Source organism: Hemibagrus wyckioides, linkage group LG15 (genome assembly GCF_019097595.1).
Source record: "Hemibagrus wyckioides isolate EC202008001 linkage group LG15, SWU_Hwy_1.0, whole genome shotgun sequence".
In the NCBI taxonomy this organism is placed as follows: domain Eukaryota; kingdom Metazoa; phylum Chordata; class Actinopteri; order Siluriformes; family Bagridae; genus Hemibagrus; species Hemibagrus wyckioides.
The window spans coordinates 10,026,214-10,049,793 of NC_080724.1; the positions used below are offsets into that span (position 1 = coordinate 10,026,214).

At 39.0% G+C, this 23,580-nt stretch overlaps 4 protein-coding genes across 4 annotated transcripts; all 4 read left to right on the forward strand.

Annotated features, from left to right (window-relative positions):
• The first annotated feature begins 1,865 nt into the window (after positions 1 to 1,865).
• On the forward strand, positions 1,866 to 7,669 carry LOC131365850 (trypsin I-P1). The gene is made up of 7 exons (XM_058409736.1): positions 1,866 to 1,895; positions 2,251 to 2,342; positions 2,662 to 2,750; positions 3,600 to 3,750; positions 5,581 to 5,722; positions 6,587 to 6,844; positions 7,243 to 7,669. Exons 1-7 carry the CDS (start codon positions 1,866 to 1,868, stop codon positions 7,399 to 7,401), a joined length of 921 nt encoding a protein of 306 aa, XP_058265719.1. The 3' UTR covers positions 7,402 to 7,669.
• A 1,883-nt stretch (positions 7,670 to 9,552) lies between these two features.
• On the forward strand, positions 9,553 to 13,879 carry cdaa (cytidine deaminase a). The gene is made up of 4 exons (XM_058409557.1): positions 9,553 to 9,829; positions 13,218 to 13,329; positions 13,429 to 13,486; positions 13,602 to 13,879. The coding sequence occupies exons 1-4, from the start codon at positions 9,697 to 9,699 to the stop codon at positions 13,713 to 13,715; spliced, it is 417 nt and encodes a 138-aa protein (XP_058265540.1). The 5' UTR covers positions 9,553 to 9,696; the 3' UTR covers positions 13,716 to 13,879.
• Positions 13,880 to 14,357: 478 nt separating this feature from the next.
• Positions 14,358 to 18,544, forward strand: pink1 (PTEN induced kinase 1). The gene is made up of 8 exons (XM_058409555.1): positions 14,358 to 14,816; positions 15,700 to 15,975; positions 16,076 to 16,179; positions 16,384 to 16,566; positions 16,845 to 17,008; positions 17,096 to 17,223; positions 17,439 to 17,669; positions 17,804 to 18,544. The coding sequence occupies exons 1-8, from the start codon at positions 14,460 to 14,462 to the stop codon at positions 18,068 to 18,070; spliced, it is 1,710 nt and encodes a 569-aa protein (XP_058265538.1). The 5' UTR covers positions 14,358 to 14,459; the 3' UTR covers positions 18,071 to 18,544.
• Positions 18,545 to 19,354: 810 nt separating this feature from the next.
• Positions 19,355 to 23,309, forward strand: agmat (agmatine ureohydrolase (agmatinase)). The gene is made up of 7 exons (XM_058409556.1): positions 19,355 to 19,807; positions 21,352 to 21,551; positions 21,793 to 21,841; positions 21,933 to 22,128; positions 22,339 to 22,518; positions 22,815 to 22,899; positions 23,000 to 23,309. Exons 1-7 carry the CDS (start codon positions 19,521 to 19,523, stop codon positions 23,071 to 23,073), a joined length of 1,071 nt encoding a protein of 356 aa, XP_058265539.1. The 5' UTR covers positions 19,355 to 19,520; the 3' UTR covers positions 23,074 to 23,309.
• Positions 23,310 to 23,580: the final 271 nt, after the last annotated feature.

Genomic DNA, 23,580 nt, shown 5'->3' on the forward strand with positions numbered 1-23,580 from the left:
CAAATGCGCTTCTGGAAGAATGGTCAAAAATTCCCATAAACACACTCCTAAACCTTGTGGACAGCCTTCCCAGAAGAGTTGAAGCTTTTATAGCTGCAAAGGGTGGACTGACGTCATATTGAACCCTATGGATTAGGAATGGGATGTCACTTAAGTTCATATGCGAGCCAAGGCAGGTGAGCGAATACTTTTGGCAATATAGTGTGTATATATATATATATATATATATATATATATATATATATATATATATATATATATATATATATATATATATATATATATATATATATATATATATATATATACCAAATAATCAAGGACAAAACAGAACAGGTGTATACAATAGGATAGCACAGCAGTGACAAAACAGGGATGGAGACAGAACTGGAACAAATGTACATGGATATATATACAAAAGCTTGTGACGTCAAATCCAGAACAATTTTTTAAACTATTAATCTATTAAAGTGCTGACAAAGAGAATTAGTTTCTTGACCCAAATTGTTCATCAGTGTGAATATAATAAACATTTTTTTAAATCCATGAAAAGTTTTCTGAAATACCTGTTTTAAAATTGTTATTATACAGGTAAGGAATTTGGATGGTGGGATGATGGAAAAAGTGCTTTCGAGATTCAGATTAGGATTTTCATTTCACTTCATCACAGGAATTTTTTAAGTACATTTTGCAAGTAGTGAAAATCTCCGAGCATAAAAATGCAGCACTGTGAAGATCCAATCACTTCTTGCTGCTTTAATTTTCATGTGCAGTGTTCTCTTTAAGATGTTTAGACTTTGCAGTCATCACTTTTCCATGTTCAGAATATCTCAGAGAGGTTTTAACTAAGACCTGGATAGCCATCGCCTTCTTACCTACAAGGGCTACTGAATCTGTTGTTTATTACTCACAGTTATCCCTGTTTAATCCTTCTGCTCTCTGAGGTATCTTTGTTAAATCCCACTAACTCCTGAAACATATTGTTTCGGATTTAAGAATTTTAAAAAGAGCAGCTGGGAGGATTTTTCCAGACTCCCACAAGGAGACTGATTTGAGACATTTAAGGAGACTCAGACTGTGATTGTAGGCTCTATAAAATATTTCAGACGAGGATAGTCTCTGTGTGAATCGCACAAAACTCCAGCATTGTATCACTGAGGTGCAGCCCTGTAAAAGATAAAACATTAAAATTGGCCATAACAATATAAAGCATATGAGAAGTAGAGAAGAAATAAAATCCTGAAATGTAAGAAATAAGAAAACATTATGCGAGGTGCTGGATGAACAGTCAGTGTTTATGAGACATCATGAGGAAGATAGCTCTCGGGGGATTTGTATGGAAGATGTTCCACAATAATCTAAAGCTAACAATGAAAAGGTTTTTTAAAAAGAAAAGAACAATAAGAGAAGTGTGGATATGTTGAAGCTTCCTGTAGAATGTTTATTTGTAAAGTAAGACAAATGCTGTACAGCATTTAAATATACCGTCTAGGGTACGGTACTTTTTTCCATACAACCATATCAGATTCAAGGCTTAAGAATCAGAACGTTTGCATCTGCACCATTATATTTACCCCGTATATTACATTATTTCATCCAGCTCATCTTTTTTATCCAAAGAGAATGCAAGAAAGAAAAAATCCAATCCAAGCTTGAGCTGTTATATTGGATATAGCCAGAGCTGACAGTAATCGAAATACTGCTGTAAGTTTCCGCCAACTGACCTAAGCAGGGTGTCATTTGGGTAGGCAAGGTGTGGCATTGGCAGGAATTAATGTAAATAATTAATTAAAAGGCTGCACATTTCTCAGGATTTTGCGTCATTAGGGCAGTCAAATGTCATTAATTTATTGAGCTTTGGAGCAATGACGTCTTCAACCCAGCATCTCAAAATGGTACCTAATACAATCAATCAGCTGAAAAGGTAGAATATTTTCAAGTGTCTTGTTTAGCTATAAATACACATTTAAACAGCAGCTGCATGCAGAAATCAGAATTGTTTGTGGAATGGCACCACTGGACCCAAAACAATAGCAAGATAAATGTAGAAAGAACAAACACAACTAAACACAAGGTTGAAGTAACAAAAGCAGTCACCTGAGCTACAAATGATACAATCTCACAAGCCTTAATAATAGTAATTCGGATAGTAAAACTATATAAAACTGTGATTTCTGACTCACAGACTGTAAAATAAGGATCTAAACATAGTTCCTGGTGTAAGTATGCAAAGTGTTTTTTCTGCTGTAGATCTGGAGCTTATCCTTGGGAACACTAGGAAAACACCCTGGATGGGACACCAGTTCATCTTTAGACACCAAACTTGCACACAGATTTACAAGGTATGTTTTTAACCAAATAACCTCCTGGCACATTTTTGTGAGGTTGGAACCCAGAGAAACCTGGATGAAACCCAAGCAGACACGAGGAGAACATGGAAAACTCCATACAGACTGTAACCTGAGCTCATGATAGAACTGGGGGCCCTGGAGCAATGCCATTCAGAGAGCAGACTTTAGAACTTTGACTGTACAAAGAAGCTCCCATGAAGACGTTTGCCCTCTGTTCCACCAGGAATTGTTTTACCCCTGTAACTGAAACATGCAGCACCCAGTACTGTTTCATGACAATTACTTCAGTCTCTTTTACACCCTCCCTTAGTGTTTATCTCTCCCATGGAGAGGTGTTCTCTATGACTACACCCACAGTCAACAGCGTGAGAGTGAAGAAAGCTCTGACTTGGTCACTGGGTACCATGGGACCCCTCTGCTTTGTCATGTACTAGGTCAATTCCTGTAGTTCATTCTGAGACAACACAACATGCTAACAAAAGCTATACACAAAAGACATGGCTCTATTATAAAAGCATTATGAGAACCTCTGGCAGTCCTATCTGAACATATCCCAAGCGTTTGATGGCGACTGTGTGTGGTGAGTCTTTAAGCTTTATGTGATATATTTCTATATAAAAAAAAGTCTCTGTGTGGAATATGATGGATCACACACTCTTTATTTTGCATCACTTACTGTAATGGAACTACACTCGACCGACAAAAGCCTTCATTTTCAAATGCACGGAGTGATAAATCAGACTGACACTGAGATATGCAGGATACAAATGGACACTGGTGCCATGTCTGCATGGCTATCTTCATAAATCATACAATGACATGCTTTTTGCTTGCATGACATTTAGATTTTATGATTATTAACTGGTGTGTTCAGCAGCAGGTGCTAACGATATGGCTCAGGTCTGGAGAGTGGTGATCCTTGTTCTATCTATGATGATCCGAGGTAGGTATTTGAAGTTTAAACATTTTTTTTTTTCACTTTTTCTTTGTTTAGATTTTGTCTAGCTGAAATCTTTTGCGTTCTAAAGCTTCGTAGTCATATTTAAATTATAGTCGCTCGCCAAAATTCTTTTCAGATTAATATATATCCATAGCTGGAACTATACTATAATAATATGATCTTTACTTCGTAAGACAAAATGTTAGTTGTTTCACATGTTCTTCATATTTCACATAGTAGATGGTAATCTACTGCTGGTCTCACATAAAGGCTTGCTTCGTGTTTTCAAGCTTCTTTTTGATTATCAGACTCCCTGACCCAAAGAATTATTGGTGGCCAAGAAGTCGTGCCTCATTCCATCAAGTACCAAGCATCTCTTCAATATGAAAGAAATCACTATTGTGGAGGAATCCTGATCAACCAGCAATGGGTGGTGTCTGCTGCCCACTGCTGGAGACCGTAAGTACTGCAGCCATGTTCACATTAAAGCTATTTCCACTGTACATTCTAGCCAGGGGCGCCGTTATGGGGGATGCAGAGTATGCTGGGCAGATGAGCCCAGGACGCTAGGGGGCCCCAAATCACGACTTTTTTTTATAAACTAATAATATTGTAGGAAAAATAAAATTAAAAATTATAGAAAGTGAGAAGTCAACGTGAGCACGCTCTTGTCAATTCAAAATACAATGCGCATGGTGTTAACCGCACAAAAATAACACAACGGATGGAAAGAAACACCTGTCTGGAACACAAAAGCGAAAACGTAAAACAACTAGAGATAAAGACATTAAAAGAATAAAAGTTTCCCTTACGAACTGGGTTCTTACACATCAGAATAAACAAAATATTGGAGATGATTGTAGTGACAGACAGGGACAGACTGAACATGCTAATTGTTACGGCCTCAGTTTGGACACTAGCAGCGAAACGCTACAGCACATTAGCAATAAAAAAAGCAACAATCTGCAGAGATGAAACAGTACGAAAGGACAGCATTCAAGTCAGCGGCAGCACCGGCGATGATGACCTTAGAGGGACTGGACTATCAATAGATCATGCAGTTGCACAATCCACACCCTTTGAAGAAATGTTAGAAAAATGGGCAAGCATGAAAACAAGACATGTTCATTTTACTGGCTACCAGTTCTTTTTTAATATATAATAAGACTGCAGAGTTAGTTATTCCACTATTTGAGGTTTTTATATTTCTTTATTGTTACTGCTAGATTGTAATATCATACTGAGAATAAAAAGGAAAACTGTTACAAATTATTTAAACTGTTAAAAAAAAATTTTATAATGATGATTCATGGCGCCCCTGATTCTAGCCCACAGCATTGTCCAAAAGAATTAAGTAGACAACCTTTCCATATCTACATGTTAGTGAAACATTAAGCATTCTGTATTTAGTACTGAAGTGCTCTATTGCAAAGTGGTAGATCTTCACTATTTCTTTGATGACAAAGGCTAGAGGAATTTACACAAATGGAATATGCAGAGCCAAATCTATCCAAAACACTTGACCAACCCCACCCACTTGCATACATTCTTAACCAACCCTACTTGCTCCAGCAGACACACTTGATCAATCCCACCCAATCTTGCAGACACTATTGACCAATCCCTCCCAGTCCTGCAGATATGCTTGACCAATCCTGCTCACTTGTGCAGAAAGTTTGACTGGCCACTGCCAGAGACACTTCTGACCAATCCTGTTCATTCCCACAGATACTCTAAACCAATCTTGCCTGCTCCTGCAGAATGTTTGACCAGTCCCACAGTTCCCAAATACACACCTGACCAATTTCACCCCCTCCTACAGACACTCTTGACCAATCCCACCTGACCAATTTTGCAGACATTCTTGACTAATACTGCACATTCCTGCAGAATGTTTGACCCATCTTTCCTGCTCCTGCATAAAGTCTTCCAATCCAGAGCAGTCGCACAGGCACTCAAAACCAATCCTGTCTGCTCCTGCAAAAGGTTTGATCAATCTGGCCTATCTCACAGACAACTCTTGACCAATCCCACCCACTCATGCAGACAACTCTTGACCAATCCTACCCACTCATGCAGACAATTCTTTGAACCAATCCCAACCACTCATGCAAACAACTCCCAATGACCAGTTTTTATTTATATCTGTCCAAAGTATTTTCTAATAAACCATCAATCCACTGCCTCAGTCATCCACAGGACTGTACAGTACTTTTGCTTTAAATTTGTCCAAAATTATATCACAGGTTGGTTTTCTGCATAGCAATTGGCATGTTCTCTGTTGGATAGGAGCAACATCATTCAGGTGGTTCTGAGCGGACATAATCTGGTAGCTGAGGATGGATCTGAGCAAGTGCTTAACGTGTCCAAGATCATAGCCAACCCTACCTACAACCCAAAAACATACAATGGTGACGTCATGCTCCTGAAGGTGAGCAGTGCCATATAGGTCTCTTAATTTTTGTAGTCTAATTCAGAAAGGTTGAAACAGGGGTTGTTAAGTTGTCTTTATTTGTCACACATACATTACTGCACAGTGAAATTCTTTCTTTGCATATCCCATCCTTGGGGGTTGGGGTCAGAGAGTAGGGTCAGCCATGATGCAGCGCCCCTGGAACAGGGGGGGCTGAGGGCCTTGCTCAAAGGCCCAATGGTGGCAGCTTGCCTTGACCACTTAAACTACCACATAAACGAAAGCTCTGCTTAGCAGAGGATGGTTTTGATCCATCGACCACTGGGTTATGGGCCCAGCACACTTCCGCTGCACCACTCTGCTCAAAGCACACCCCAGATGGGACTCAAACAGACCATCCCTGTCTTAAAAGGCCAGTGCCTTATCCATTAGTTCATTGTTAAGAACCAGCTGACTGCTAAAGGCAACACTCATTTAGTCAAGTAAATTAAATAAAATTATGTTAAATACTATATAGGTATTTACCTCACGAGTAAACTTATAAGGTTTAGGCTATTTAAATATATATGGCACCATCTATTATCATTAACTGGTTAACATACCTTGCTAATTACTAAGAGATAATCACTAGGTTGCTAGCAGGCTAGATTTGTCAATCAGCCTCTCATTTGTAGTTTATCTACTATCTACTTTATCTAATACTCATTATGACAGTTAGAGGCAAAAATACACCTTGCTTCTTAAAAATGTACTAAAACGGAGCTATTTCACATTCTGGTAGTAGGCAGGAAGTAAAGCTGGCTGTATTGTACTTAGTGATCATAAGGTGCTTGGACCCCACAGAAAGTGTGTTTGTATTTACAATTGTGTTGTATTTCACAGTTGAGCCAACCAGCTGTTCTAAACGCTTATGTTCAGCCGGCTCCTCTCCCAGACGAGAGCACACCTCCTCTAGATGCTGGAACCACATGCACAGTGAGCGGCTGGGGCGTCACACGCATCTACAGCTTCTTCCTGTCGCCAGTGCTCCGTGCTGTGGATGTGGACTACATCACCAACTGCTATTACTTCTACTCCTTCAGGGTCAATGAGAACATGATATGTGCCGGATCTCGCTATGGAGGCAAAGACTCTTGCCAAGTAAGGCACATCCTATTTCAACTATCCTACTATTCCAAAAGAGTAATATGACTCAATAATGAAATTTTTCTATAGCTAAAATGAGACAATAAGGACCTTTGTGTCTATAGCTAAATTAAAGCAAGCTCTAATTATTGTATAAGTTCCTAATCACAGCTGATTGGGACTATTTAAGGTGATCACAATCAGAATCAAATGTTTGCATATAAATACATACAACTGAAGGCTTCATGAACTACACTAAAATAGTTTGTGCTGAAGCACTGGTATATTAATAGTACGTTATTATTATACGTACGTTATTATAGTTAATGAATGCAGTGAATTCTGTACAATAAAACACTAAAATTTATCAAAATGCATTTTTAAAATAATATTTATATTTCTGTTTTCCACAGGGGGACTCAGGGGGACCCCTCATGTGCAATGGCTTTCTGGAAGGCATTGTGTCTTGGGGAATAGGCTGTGCCAATCCCTATTACCCAGGTGTCTACACCAAAGTGAGGAATTATAACAAGTGGATCAATGGGATCATCTTAAGTGACAGTCAGGCCTAAAAAAAATCATGAAAAGTTTTAGTTTCAGACTAAAGCCAAGCCTCAGTTATAAGCAACTTTAACTATGCATAATACGTTGGGCACATGTTAATTTAGCTTGAACTGAAAGGAAAAACAGCCTTGGTGTGTATCCACATGCATAATTCATTAACTAATTAAAGGGTAGTGACTCCTGCTGACACAGCAGGGTCTAGATTAATGATCATATAATGTGTAAGCACATTTTAATTTCATCCTTCTCTGTCGTGTAATATGCCTGCTTTAACTTGTGAACATTGCAATATGTAAAAGCTTTTTTTAAACCAGTTATGGCTATAAAGCTGAATATTTGTAATTGATTATTGTTTATATCTCAGAATAGATTAAATGTGTTATTTTTAGGTATTGAAAAAAAGAAATCACGTTATGGTGGTGATTTTTAATACATGTAAACCACATTACACACACGCACACACACACACACACATTCCTTCATTCACTCACACATAAAGCTTTGTATGGAATGTGGAGTATGTGGGAGCTGGAACACATTCACTGATGTCATTATAATCCACTGGAGACTACAAAACTTTGTCTGTCTATACAGCAGGGTTAGAGTAGGAGCAACACTCAGTCATCACAAATCGACTCAATTAAACATTGGAGGACAAGTTCGAAATGGATTTAAGATAATTTAACAGTGGCTTTAGGCCTTGACTGAAAGTCTATCAATAAAAGATGCACATTTTCATTTATGTACAAGAGTAACAATAACTCTGATTGAATCATTTTTATATTAATAAATAATCTTGTGGTTCTTGTTCGGAAGATTTAAACACTTATTTATAGTTTGTATGTAAATAATAAACATACATGAGTCAAATTAAGGTCAGCCAAATGCTGATTCACTTACACATTGGGTTCACTGCGGGTAAAAAGCTGAGCCAGCAGAGCTGAGGAAATACAACACTGTGGGATTCTGGATTATTTCTAAAGAATACTGTAATTGGAAATTTGCTGTTTGTTTGATGATGCCAAAGTATACAAGCTACTACTTCTAATAGAACTCCTTCTAGTATTAATACCAATATTTAGGCTACTGATACTATAACTGAAGATTAGTATTACTGTTATTACTCCTAACTAATACAGTTCATACTACTAATATAACTACTACTGCTGCTATTACTAGTAAAAGTATTGCTATTATTACTACTAATACAACTATTACTACATCTAATACTACTACTCTTACTACTACAACCACTATCAATACTAGTTGCTAGAACTATTACTCAATAGTATATTTGTCACATACACAATCATACACAATACAACATGAAGTGAAATGTTTTTTACAACTGTCCGTGTGTAAAAGAAACCGAGATACAGATTTACTGCTGCTCTTACTGCTAATAGTAATTCCACTTGTAGTTTCTATCTAAAATTTTGCTTTGTAACTTCCCCAATCTTCAGTCAAAAAAAACATTTCTGCGTTTCTAGACTATGACCCTTAAAAAGCGCAATGCACAATCCTTCAATAAAGGATTTATTATTTTGTGAGTGTATATACAGACACACATGTACACATACACACATAATAAAACACGTAATAATAAATAAGGTATTCGTTTAATGAACATAAGTAATAATAATCAGTTTTTTCCAAGTTGCAACACAGTAGTAGAAAGACAATAGCTGGGAACATTAGGAACACTATCCTCAGATGTGTTTACTCAAACCCCATTTGAATAACCCTATTTGAATGGTCTGGACAATACACACCAGCGTAATTTCCAGTGGCGCAAGCAGAAGTGAATGTGCTAGATGTGATGAACTAAGGCTTGTGACAACATACCGTAATTTACTTCACAGGAAGTACAACCCCTGTCTGACCTTTTCTACCAGTAATGTGGACATTTCTGTTGTAACCGAACTTGATTATTATCTGTTAAAAGTCAGCTAACAAGGTTTTTGCTTGAGCCTTTCCTTGCCATGTGTTTATACAGATTTTGTACTGCAATTTCTAACGGCCACTATATAACCACCAATATTTCAAGGTGTGATATTTTAGTTTGACAACATGCTGTTATACAGACATTAAACTCTTGCAACATGCTCTTAGAAATGTGACATTCCCATTCCTGTAATCATTATATTAGTCAGTCTGCATGCGTGCACACAGACACACACACACACACTCACACACACACTGGCACAAATATATGCCCTCACACACCTTCACATTTTCAGTTGCCTGGAGAGTGCTAGAGCAGGAACACTTTCTGGATATTTTCACTGAATCCTTTCATTATAATGGCTAACATCAAGTGCAGTCCACAGGAGTTAATTACCGTCTCTCAGGAAGCGAAAACTTTTGCCTACTCTCCGTACAGCAAGTTCAGAGTAGGAGCAGCTCTCCTCACACAGGATGGAACTGTCTTTACGGGTAAGGAGACTTTACACTTTAGAGGTTCATTCATTACTGATCAACTATCAACTAACAAGCTGAACTGTTTATGATGGCACTTCTTTAAGATAACAGTGTTATGTGGCTTAAGGGCTCATGTCAACAAAACTTTTTCAGTGAAGGGAAATGTTCAGGGTTGCCAAATGATAAGAGCTTCTGAGAACTACTATTAGTACTCCTGTTATGGCTAATACTAATACTACCACTACTAGAACTACTAATATAACTACTTCATCTTCTACTTCTAATACTTCTAAACCTACTAGAACAATAGAACTATAACTACTTCTTCTACTACTACTGCTGATTCTGCTGCTAAGACTACTAAATATTAATAGTACTTCATCTCCTTCTTCTTCTACTACTACTTCTATTACTGCTGCTACTATTACTATTATAACTACCCTTACTATTATCACTTCTACAGCTGCTGCTGCTACAACTATTAATAGTACTACTACTACAACAACTACTACTATAATTACTTCTACTGCTACTGATGCTGCTGCTTATGCTTCTACTATTAATAGTATTTCTTATTCATATACGACTAAAGCTACTAGTACAATTACTATTTCTAGTACTGCCAAAATTACTGATGCTTCTAGTAATACTACTGCGATTAATAGTACTACTTCTTCTTCTACTTCTACTACTATTTATATACTACCTACATTTATTACAACTACTTTTACTAATAGAATAACTATTAATAGTATTGCTACTATGATTACTACTGCTGCTGTTACTACTACCAGTATTGTAATACAGTAAAACTAGTAAAAGTTATATTGAATATGTATTCATTCCAGTGCATAAGGGTGTTTTCTTTGTGGTGTTTCCTGGAAGGAAGCTTTAAACACAAAGCTACACTATTTGATGTTAATGATAAACACAGCTGTGCCTAAAATTATTCTTCCAAATGGTGTTTCTTGTCTGCGAGGCAAACACTGGGGCGATTGTAAGTGAACAGCTGAGGACATAAAATCAGGGGCAGTGGTAAAAATACAAATACGCAAATGTTGCATTTTTTAGAGAGATTATGCAACATCGAGTATCTACTGTAATGGTGTCACATTTCACAGCTTGATGTTAAACTAAAGGTTCTTAGACATTCTTGTCTAGAGATGAGTTGTAGAAGACAAGTGTTCAAAATGACAAACTACAGAGCTTTTGGTTAGGGAAATAAATAAATAAATAAATAAATAAATAAATAAATAAATAAATAATTGTGACCTCCTGTTAGGCTAGATGTGTGGATTTTAGTTAAATCAAATATAAGAATACTTGTGGTATATTTAGCTTCATGTGTTGACATGTTAATGTGGTGGTGATGATTCAAGTGGTTAAGGCTCTGAGGCATTGATCGGGGTTCAGGGTTCAAGCCCCAGCACTGCCAATCTGCCACATTTGGGTCCTTGAGTAAGGGTCCTCAACCCATGCTATTCCAGGGGCGCTGCATCATAGCTGACTCCAAGGATTTGATATGCGAAGAAATAATTTCACTCTGCAGTAATGTATGTGTAACAAATAAAGGCTATACATAACTATCCCAGAGTAAAAGAAATTTTTTAAGTTAAAACTAGATACTCTTAATAGAAGAAACAAGTTGAAAAATCCTTTCAGGTGATCACAATCAAACTTAATGGAGTTAAATTTGGTTATTTACCAAGACATGATTGTTGTGCAAATATTTCTCAGTCTATGAAAGCTAACTGAGTCTATGAAAGCTTTCTGCTATGGAAGCGCTGCATGAAGTCAAACATTAAATGATGTGCTTGGACCACGAGGTTCGTAGCAATACGGGATTAAATTCGTAATATTTTGAGAATAATGTCATTATTTACATTAACGTGTTTAGAGTGATGAATAATAAATTAGGCCTATTTGTGTATAGTGAAATTAATGTATTAATAAAAAAGACTTAATGCATTAAGCTACGTTGAGAATACGCATAAAGGTGAAACTTTACTCGTTGTATGCGCATCTACCTGTTTTAATAATAAGGTAGGTATAACTTATCTGCTTGTTCACAATACTCCAAACACGTTGATGTATATGGCATTATAACTAAAACATTACAACTTAATCCCTATATTGCATGAGTTTAATACTGTTGCATGAAGTCAAACACATTAAATGATGTGCTTGGCCACGGAATTTCTCTCAGAAGCAGATTAAAACAAGCAACAAATAAAAGTAAACGTGTGGAATTCATATTTAACATTTTCAGCTGTGAGTTTTCAATGTCATAACTTCATGGTGTGAGGTTTTATTGCATGTGATGGAAGCAGGTAGAGCGCGTTGCCCTGCAGGCAGCTGAACCCAGAGCATCCATCTAAAAAAAAACTTAAGATTCTACAAATGCACCCTTCTTCTGCTTACGCACTTGTTTTGAGTGTAATGGATAAAACATATTGTGCCTAAAAGCTATTTTAAGCCATTGTTATAATATTATAGCAATATGTAAAAATTTGTTTATGGACTGGTCAAATGGCTTTAACAATTTTATGGCTCAGTTATTAATAGTTTTTACATTATACGCGTTTGATCGTTATTGTAGCACTTATATATTATCTTATGTCACGTTTATATATTCTCTAAAACACTTCTAAATATGAAATATATCTATCTACCTGAACATGCTCTCTGTTTAATAATCACTGCGGCATCTCACTCCCGCAGCCCGCTGCTACAGTAGCTGAGGCTATGAAAGCTAGCTGGGAATACAAAAGCTAGCTGAGGCTATGAAAGCCAGTTGAGGCTATGACAACTAGCTGAGGCAATAAAAGCTTTTAGCTTATAACCACTAGTATTATCATACTAAAGATAAAAATAATATACATAATTAGTTTAAGAAAGTTATGTAAAGTGTATTTAAATATATAGGCAGATCAAGTGATTAAACAAAACAGCTTCCACTCTCACTTATTAAAAAAGTGAACAGAGTCCAAATGGCTCAACCTCTGAACTTTATGGCACTCATACCATATAATTACTGTGATAAAATCATCCAAATATTGCCAACAAAACACATCCAAATAAAGCAGGAACCAAAACAGAAGCATGGGTCACTTGCTTGCATGAGATCTGCAGTAGGAATCCATTACACTTTGGAACTGTAGAACAATTGATAATGGCTAAACTGACTTGTGTGACTTAACTCAACCACAGTCGCTGTCCTGATAGAGAAGTATTTTTCTTCATTTTGACACTAGTGTATGAGGATTTTGACAGAATAACTATAACTGGATAGCTGTCTTATTATACTAGCATGCTAATAAATGAGTCAAATAAGAACTCTGTATATTTTTCAGAAATAATTACTGACATGCTTTGTGTATTGTTTTACTTGTCCCTCCTACAGGATGTAATGTAGAAAACGCCTGCCTCGCAATGGGTATCTGCGCTGAGAGAGTTGCCATCTGCAAAGCTGTTTCAGAAGGACAGAAAGAGTTCAAGGCCATTGCTATAACCAGGTTCTAAACCATAATATTTACTTTGGGGCTATTTATCTAGGTAAATTATATTTCAATACGTTTTTGTTTACGTTATTAACATACATGTTTTTTTCATAGTGACATGGTGGATAATTTCATCTCACCGTGCGGTGGCTGCAGACAGTTTATGAGGGAGGTTAGTTGTTGTGTTTTTCTTATCTTTGACTGACCACATGGCTTCTTGCTCAATGCAATGCTTTATGGCATTAAGTGCTTGACTTTGTGTGTCTAAGCTTTTCTTTCTTTTGCAGTTTGGCCTGCAATGGGAAGTTTATTTGTCAAAATCGGATGGCTCTTTCATAAAGAAGACCGTGGAGGAGCTCCTTCCTACCTCGTTTGGTCCTGAAGACTTAATGAGCACTTAAGTGATTCCTACTGAGAATAGCCATTAGATTATTTCACTGAATAAATACGCTGGCATCTGAGAATGCTCTATGTATGTAGGCTTATATGTCTTTATATTTGAAATGTATAAACCTTAATGTATCCGTTCAGTGGTACTAAAATAAAGGAAATTATTATTATTCAAGAGAGTGTTAAGAGGTTCATTTAATGCCAAATGCATATTTTTATACTGCTAAATTTTACATTTTTATAACAGCACTGCTCTGAAGGTCCCAGCTGGATATTCAAATCACATGTTTACATTAGTGTGCTTATTCTAAAATGCATAATTGTATTTAAGGAGACATTTTATGGAAGGAGTCTCCATTGTCAGTGTTTTGTAATAGTCAGAAAAGGTTTTCATGACAGAGGTATTATAGTCTTTCTGTTTACTTGTGTGTGCGTGTGGTATAAGAGGAATAAAACACTTTGATTTGATGTTGGTTGGCACCAGTACCTCTGTCAGGAGTCAACACAACATCCTATCGTTGATAGTTCCTATTTTATTCCTCATTTATATATTTCTATACTGTATCACTTATCTACACGCCAACGATGACTAATACTTTTATTATGATAAAAATAAAGCAGCACTGCGACAGGTGTCATGTGACTGGACATGCGCCCTTTCAGCCAATAGGAATCAGGTAAACATTGTCCTTGATATGTAACCGTCAGGACGAACGGCGAAGTTTCTTTAAATTAATTTTAGATTAAGGTAAATCATGTCGGTTAAACACGCTCTTAGTCGTGGGTTGGAGTTGGGAAGATCGCTTTTCCAGCTCGGAATCCTAAAACCTGCGGCACGAATTGCAGTTAAGTTCCGAGGTGAGCGCCTGCGGGTGAGTCAACCAGGCCGCACCGTCCAGCCTCGGACTTTCCTGCCTGCACGTTACCGGTATTACCGCACGTCCCTCAGCGGCCTCGCAGCGCAGCTCCAGTCCGCCGGTTTCAGGAGGCTGATAGGAGGCGGCTCTCCGAGAAACCGAGCCGTTTTTCTGGCTTTCGGTGTCGGTTTGGGTTTGATCGATCAACAGCTGGACGAAGACCGACGGAGCGCAGCAACATGCCAGGAAATCCAGGTATTATTTTTAGTTAACAGCGATCCTGTTCGTCACCGGCTAAAACCGGTGCAAGTGAAATATTTACAAAAGTGTTTTAGATGTCGTTTAGAAGGACTAAACAGTATTGCCATACAAAACATCTATAGTTTATTCGTTCCTGTCCTCTGACATTTTTCAGGCCGGAACAGAGCTGCTGTTCAGCACTAAAATCTCTGTAATCAATTAAGCAATACACTGATCAGCCATAACATTATGACCACCTGCCTAATATTGTGTTGGTCCCCCTTTTGCTGCCAAGCAGCCCTGACCCGTTGACCCATGCACTCCACTAGATCCCTGAAGGTGTGCTGTGGTATCTGGCACCAAATTGTTAGCAGCAGATTCTTTAAGTCCTTCAAGTTGTGAAATGTGACTCCATGGGCCCCACTTGCAGGACTTACAGGATAGTTTTGATAGATATTGATCACTGCAGCCCGGGAACTGCCCACAAGAGCTGCAGTTTTGGAGATTTTTTCTGATCCAGTCATCTAGCCATCACAATTTGTCCCTTGTCAAACTCTCTCAAATCCTTACGCTTGCCCATTTTTCCTGCGTCTTATACATAAACTTTGGGGACAAAATATTCACTTGCTGCCCAATATATCCCACCCACTAATTCACAATATCACTTCACTTTTCACAATATTCACTTCACTCATCAGTGCTCATAATATTATGCCTGATCTTTGTAAATGGTAGTTAAAGGGGACAGAACAACACAAGATAAAACAGACACTAGGATCATATAAAGAAGATTTTAAAATGCTAAAGGTTAAAATACCAAAATTGACATTGAGAATAATCATTTCAATTTGTTCTATTAATAAAACAATTTATTGTTTTTACTTCCACTGACATAAAGGCGTTATTCATGAAGAAGAAGGAGAAATTTCAGAGCCCTGTAAAACCATTCTCCTGTGGATATAAACTGGAGGACTACGTGATCGGGAAGCAGATAGGAAAAGGCTGCAATGCTGCTGTCTACGAGGCTGCAGCTCCGTTTGCCCCCCTTGTGACAAACAAGTGTTCCCTGGTAGAGCTAAAACAAATCGGAGAAGAAACTGACCTCACAGAACCTCTAAAACCCCCCAGTTCAAACAGCTACCCCCTGGCTGTGAAGATGATGTGGAATATCGGGGTATGTTCAACACCACTGTGAATGATTCACTGTAGTGCAACTGTAAACAAACATTTTTTTTTAAAAATTCTCACGGGTTTTTATTTTATCTGCATTGCAGGCAGGTTCTTCAAGCGAGGCGATCCTTAATGCCATGTCCCAAGAGCTGGTCCCTGCGAGTCCTCAGGCTTTGAGGAAAGAAAAAGAAGAGCTTGTCCTGAGTGGGTGAGTCTGTTTATGCCTGAAGATGTCCCAGATAACTGATTACATCAAAGGGACAGTTTGTTATTTTTCCAGCTGTTGTTTATGATTGAAAGTACACTTGTGTTAAAAATAATTCCATTTTGCTGAAATTATTTCAAATACAGACTTGCACCATTAACAGCATGCTTTTGCTGGTAGGTTTAACTTAATGTGTTCTGTTTGCAGTCATTTTGGAGAAACTCCCAAGAGAGTAACACCCCACCCCAACGTGATCCGTGTGTATCGTGCCTTCACGGCTGAGGTACCGCTTCTTCCTGATGCTTTAGAAGAGTACCCTGCTGCCCTGCCTGCCAGACTCAACCCCGCCGGCCTGGGCAACAACCACACACTCTTTCTGGTCATGAAGAAGTAAGTAAGAGGCCACTAAAATGATCACTCTCTGGTCAACTTTCTGTCCAAAGACTCGTTTGCCTCACAGACATGAAAAAAAGAGTTCTTTCAGAATCTACTCATATTTTTGGTCCTGCCATCCATGTGTGTATGTTAAGTCAAATAGCATGTAAAACTACTACAAGGAGTTTCATCGTTTCAGTTTACATGTTCAAAGCAGCATTTAATGAATAATGATATGAATGCAGTAACTGTTACTCCTTATTTATTCTTCTCTGAACATTGTGTTGCTACAGTTACCCATGTACCCTGCACCAGTACCTGCAGGTGTGTGTGCCAGGCTCCAGACATGGCTCCATGATGCTCCTGCAGTTGCTGGAGGGTGTGGATCACCTGTGCAGACAGGGCATCGCTCACAGAGACCTCAAATCTGATAACATCCTCCTGGAGTTTGACTCTGGTTAGTGCTTTGTAAACTTCTAACAAAACATGTAGTGTCAGTATAAGAACATGTCATAAAACAGCTGTATTGTATTTGTCCTGAAAGCGGGTTGCCCCAGGCTGGTCATCACAGACTTTGGCTGCTGCCTGGCGGAAGAGTGTTTAGGACTGAAACTGCCCTTTACCAGTCGCTATGTGTACCGAGGAGGGAACTCCTGCCTCATGGCACCAGAGGTACAGGGCTTTTTTTTTCCTTCCTTCAAATCAGTCTCAATTTGTTTCATCTTCATCCTGGTTTGAAGCTTTTACTTATAATTTATTAGCCTTCCTTAAAAAGTAACTCTTAAGGTATCCAGCACAGCTGTTGTTTCGTCTGGCAGGAAAAAGACCCTAAACTTTAGCTTTAAAGCCAATACAAAACTTAGCTAATTTAATACACATTTGTGCAGGTGGCCACAGCCGAGCCTGGCCCCGGTGTAGAGATCGATTACAGTAAGGCAGATGCATGGGCAGTGGGAGCCATCGGTTATGAGATCTTCGGTCAGCCGAACCCGTTTTACAGCAACACGGGCTTGGAAAGCCGCAGTTATCAGGAGAAACAGCTGCCCCTCCTGGGTTCCAGCGTGCCCTTGGATGTGCAGTTGGTGGTGAGGCTGCTTCTGCGCAGGAACCCTAACAAGGTAAGAGTTCCTCATTCGACCTGTATATTTCTATGAGTTACATCTTAAAGCAAAATAGTTCTGCAAGTAAGTACATCATTTTTTTAACACTCACCTTGTACATTGTTTTTTTTGGGGTTTTTTTTTGTCTCTAGCGTCCAACTGCACGTGTTGCTGCCAACATCCTGCACCTGAGCCTGTGGGGCAAACGTGCATTAGCCAGCCTGAACCCTGCCAGCTTGGGGAAGATAGCCGACTGGCTGCTGTGTCACTCAGCTGTGGTTCTTCTGAAAGGCTGTGGGGGCGGCTCCTCAGTGGAGGCCGAGCTCCAGAGAGGATTCCTCACCAACCTGGATCTGGAGGAGCTTCGCATGGCGGCAGGATACCTCATGTGTGGACTACAGCTGTCAGCTGAGCGTTAGAGTCTGAGCTGCTCTGTGAGAAGGCTGTTGTAGGAGCGTTTATCCTGAGAAAAGCACAGAGACTGTAGATTCCTGAGTTAACACTGTGGATGCAATAGCACTTTATCTCTGCTTTATGTTCACGCACTTTCATATATGTTCCCTGTTTGACGTAGTCTTCAGATAGGATGTGACTAAACCCTGTGGACTGTCAATGATGTTGTAGTCATTGCTAGGTGATTGCAAGAACACATACTGATCTGTTAAATAGACAGCTTATAGTTTGGAAGTACTTAGTGGTTAAGGTGTTGCACTAATGATCAATAGGTTGCGAGTTCGAATCCCAGGTCCACCAAGCTACCGCTGCTTGTCCCTTAAGTAAGGCCCTTAATCCTCAATTGCTCAGGGGTAAAAAAAAAAAAAAAAGCTAGATGTAAGTTGCTCTGGATAATATAAATGTTTTAACACATGAAATAAACAGTCAGTCCTTTTAAACTGTCATCTCATCTCATCATTAAACTCACCTTAGACTGTATAATACACATTTTTACTAAATAAGTCAGTGCTTAAATGCTTAAGTGCTTAAATTATTTTACTATCATTACCAGAATGCTCATTAATTGTTAGGATGACTATTTTGTAAGGAGATGTTTATTTAACAGGCTTAGTGGTTAGCACTGTTGGCTCACAGCAAGAAGGTCCTGGGTTTGAATCCTGAGTTCGCACAGGCAGGGGCTTTTCTGTGTGGAGTTTGCATGTTCTCCGGTTTCCTCCAACTGTCCAAAACATGTACATTAGGTGGATTGGTAATTCTAAATTGCCCATAGGTGTGTGTGTGTGTGTGTGGTTGTCTGTCTGTGATGGACTGCCTTTCACCCAGTGTGCGCTGGGATAGGCTACAGCAGACCCCCATGACCCTAATTAGGAATAAAGCGGATATAAACGGTGGATGTATGTTTATTTAACAGTTGTGGAAGGAGTCTCCATACTTTTAGTAAGCAAGCGACTGTTTAAACTTTTAGAATATGCTGGAAGTGGTAACACATTCTACTGTAATTATTAATGGATTAAAAAAGTATAATAATGTCTAAATAGCTGTGAGGAAAAATACAGCTCAGGGCAGGGCGTTACTGAAAAATAAACTTATGGGTGGAAACAGGAGATCTGGCCACCTCACACCAGGTATCAGTGAGTACACCCTGTGTTCCAGTATACACACAGACCAGATCATGTTACGTCAGGTGAAGATGTGTAGAATGGGATGGTTTCCTGGTTGAATGAAATACATTTCCCATGAACACTAGGGTGAGGAAACGCCCCTCGAGACCTGGGATCTGATTACAGGAGAGCAAAAGTTCAGCTCGGTTTGGAAGCAGAAAGTTCTAAGTGTTCCTAACTGCAGGACCTGAAAAACCGATTACGGAAAGCAGTAACTCTCTCGTGCAAGCAAAGAACAGCCTTGCTTCAGTTCATGAACATGAGACTAATCCGCGAGCTCAGATCATGCGTGGTGTTCATGCGGGGTCAGCTGGTCGGTGTGAGTGGGAATGGTATTGGGAATGGAAATCTGAAAGTCACACCGAGGAGGATGATGTCCGGCAAAACATACAATGTTCCTCCGAGCAGTGAGTTTGTCGCGCGAGTGTCCGGAATCGCCACCATGGCCAAGTTACCGTATCAGGAAACAGCCGAGGGTCTGGACGCAGCTTTCATCGGAGTGCCCATCGACACCGGGACCTCCAACCGCCCCGGAACTAGGTTTGCTCATGCATATCTCTCTCATCTGTCATTTTTGCACTTTTTCCCCTCCGCACCTTTTTTTCCTGGACCTTTTAGAAACCATGCACTGTAAGCTCGTGGCATGAAAATCTGTTCCATATGCAGAATATTTCCAACCACATGCATTTCTCCAGGCTCCACTTATTTTGCATCTTATTTAAAAAAGCAATGTTTTATAATTTTATTTTATCATGATTTGTGTCATTTTAAACACTATTTCTTTTATTAAATAGTATTACATTAATGTTAATAATATGAAACAAATTTATTTAGTAATAATAATAATAGTTTTAATAATAATTAACTTTTTTTTTTTTTAATAAAGCCATGTTACAACATTCATTTAATCATCTACTGAGGGTCAGGGTCAGGGTCACAGTGTATCCAGAATGTTTCACGTGATCACTCGGCACGAGGTGAGATTATACCCTGAGTAAGACAAGGCTCTATGGCATCAATCCACGTATTTTTTTGGAGTAACTTTGTGTTTGTGTGCACAAATGCAAGTTATAATTCCATGGAAACTTTAGGTTATGTCCACTCTGGATTTAAATGGACCGTTACACATGTAACTAAAGTTTGTAAAACGGTATAACGTGAAGACGTCCAGGTAGCAGCAGCGCATATGTCCACTCCTCTTCAAGTCGCATGTCACCTTTTTTTTAAGTCATGATCAGGACATCCTCCACCTAATGTCCTGCTTAGTTAAGGCTTCTGCATGTTTCCTCTCTGCTTTCTGGACAGATTCACAGAATATGTTGACATGATGTTGGGCAGAACGCCAAGATTCAAACACAAAGTTGACACAACCTCATCTGGTGGCCAAATGTTGCAAGAGCTTATTGCTTATCTAGTGATCTGCTGGTGACACTCGTTTTAGTTCAGCGTCTTGCATAGGAATGCATAGGCATTAAGTTAATCCAGGTCATGGTGGAGATCCAATACTGTGGGTGACGTATCATTGGGTTGAACAGAGGATTTACTGTGAATCGATTTTAGCTGATCTGTAACCTGATACCAGGTCTTTTATTCAAATAGAAGATAACTCAGACTGTTTTTTTTTTTTTGTAATAGTATATCAGCCATTACATAACATGAGTGTTCAGGTTCAGCATTATCATTGCATTGGTGCTGCTCAGTGTCAAGGCAGTGAGCACAGTGAAGGTGACCATTTTCAGCTTCGAATGGGTTCAACAGGAACAAGGCTAGGAGGTGAGGCTATGCATCAGCTGACAGTGTAAACGTTGCTCCAGCTGTCATGAGTTGGTGTATGTGGTCCTGCGTGTGTATGATGTGAGAAGAAGAAAATCAAAGACGTCTGTTTTTGCTAATACTTCTCACATCAAATTTCACTAGATGACTTTGGTGGAATGTCTTGGCTTGTGTATTTGGCTTGCTCATTAAGAGATAAATTGAATCATTTATTATTCTGTATTTTTATATTCTAGTAAAGCTGCTTTGTGACAATGTCCATTGTTAAGAGCCCTGTACAGATAAAATAAAATTGAATTGCTATGTTCTAGGTTTGGTCCTCGGCAAATCAGAGCCGAATCGGTGATACTCAGGAATTACTCTGGCACAGGAGCTGCGCCCTGGGAGTCCATGATGGTTGCGGATATCGGCGACGTCAATGTGAACCTGTACGACATAAAAGACACCTGCAAGCGGATTCGTGAGATGTATCGCAAAGTGATGGTGAATGGCTGCATACCGCTTACTCTGGGTGAGTTCCAGTGTGATGATTTTTAATAGAAAGACAAAAATGTGACACTCTGAGATGAAATAATGATTAACTTCATTCCAAGTATTTTAGACTGACTGAACTTGCATCATCTGCAGCTTCTATAATGATTAACCGTGTTTATATATTTTACCAACAGGTACATTCAGCATCATCAATGATTTACATGTCAAAATGTACTTGAACCTCTGCACAGGATTAATAACTCTCTTTGCTTTCACAGGGGGAGATCACACGATTTCGTACCCGATTCTCCAGGCCGTGGCAGAAAAGTAGGACAGAAAACAATGTTTAGCGTCTTCCTCTGTAAAAATGGGAGATAAAATATAATCCAATGATGTTGATTCATTTGATTCATTTCAGACATGGACCGGTGGGTCTGATCCATGTGGATGCTCACGCTGACACGGGCGACATGTCCCTGGGGGTGAAGATCACTCACGGCACACCGTTCAGACGCTGCGTGGAGGAGGGGCTCCTTGACTGTAAGCGCGTGGCTCAGATCGGCCTCCGAGGAACCGGCTATACGCCAGACGCCTACTCCTGGAGCAGAGAACAGGTCTGACTATGATAAGTGAAATAAGTCCATCGAGCCACCAGGGGGACCTGTAAGATTTTTTTAATACTTTCAGGTGATAAGCCAGTGTCTAGGATGAATATGATAAGCAGTCTACAGTTTGAAAGGTGTGATGTGTGTGTATGTAAGAGACTTGCTGTTCTTTCATGCTTTTGATGTCTACATGCTGAAAACAGGAAGTCTTCTCTCCAGGGTTTCCGGGTGGTCCGAGCGGAAGAGTGTTGGTACAAATCTCTGGTGCCGCTCATGACCGAAGTTCGGGCTCAGATGGGCAAAGGGCCCGTGTACCTCAGCTTTGATATCGATGCTTTGGATCCTGCGTTTGCCCCTGGCACTGGAACACCTGAGATCGCAGGCCTCACACCTATTCAGGTAATCGATGTAAAAACATCACATCAACCTATACGTCAATCAGGCTTCAGAGAATTCCAGATTGGACAACCAGTAGTATCATGATTAGTATTCTGCTAATATTAGCTAGGCAAGTGCGCTGATTGAAGTATGTGCTATATATTAAAATGTATGATAAAACGAATCAAGCTGAAGTATAAAGTCTTTAAGCTAAATTCGTTGAATTATTTAATGTGATTGGTCAGAAGCTTGGGGTTTTGGTTTGGTTCTTTTTTTGTTTTGGTTTTTTGGTAACATGACAAGCTCTGTGTGTTCAGGGACTGGAGATCGTTCGAGGCTGCCGAGGTTTGAATCTTGTTGGCTGTGACCTGGTGGAGGTTTCCCCACCGTACGACAATACAGGTAACGCACATCCCGAATATTTCAGACTAACAGCTAAGAGATCCTTTATTCTGATCCGTGTTCAACATTTTTGTTGCTATTTTGTCTTTTCCGTTCTCAGGAAACACGGCAATAACTGCAGCCAACCTGCTTTTCGAAATGCTTTGCGTCCTTCCGAAGATAAAATACTACTAATGAAGAAGAACTTCTTTAAATTAAATAACAAAGTCTTTCAGAACTTGCTTTTGTGTATGCTGTAGCAGTGTTTGGTCCTGCCGGCCGTGTGAGCGCTTAAATGATGAGCCAAAAATGTACGTATTATAAAAGTTTATAAAATGTTGGCATGGGAATTTCTAGAGCTGTATGATTTAAACGCAATTCATGGTGCTAAAGCTTTTAAATTAGAAATTATTAAATTATTTTTAAGTCTATATCCTACAGTAGGTTTTATTTTCCAGCTTATTATACATTTTCATCACTTATTTTGTTTGTGTTTAGGCAGAAATTTGTTACAGTAATATATATTTCTCTCACTTTCTTGCTTTTCCATTATTTTTCCCCTCTTTCTCTCTAAGGAGTAGCTTAATTTTTAAAACATAAAAAGTCAACAAAAGCTGTTACACAAATTAATATGGAGAAAATAACTAAGCACTATATGTTTATAAAATTCAGCAGAGCTTTTAAATAGACCTATTTATTACA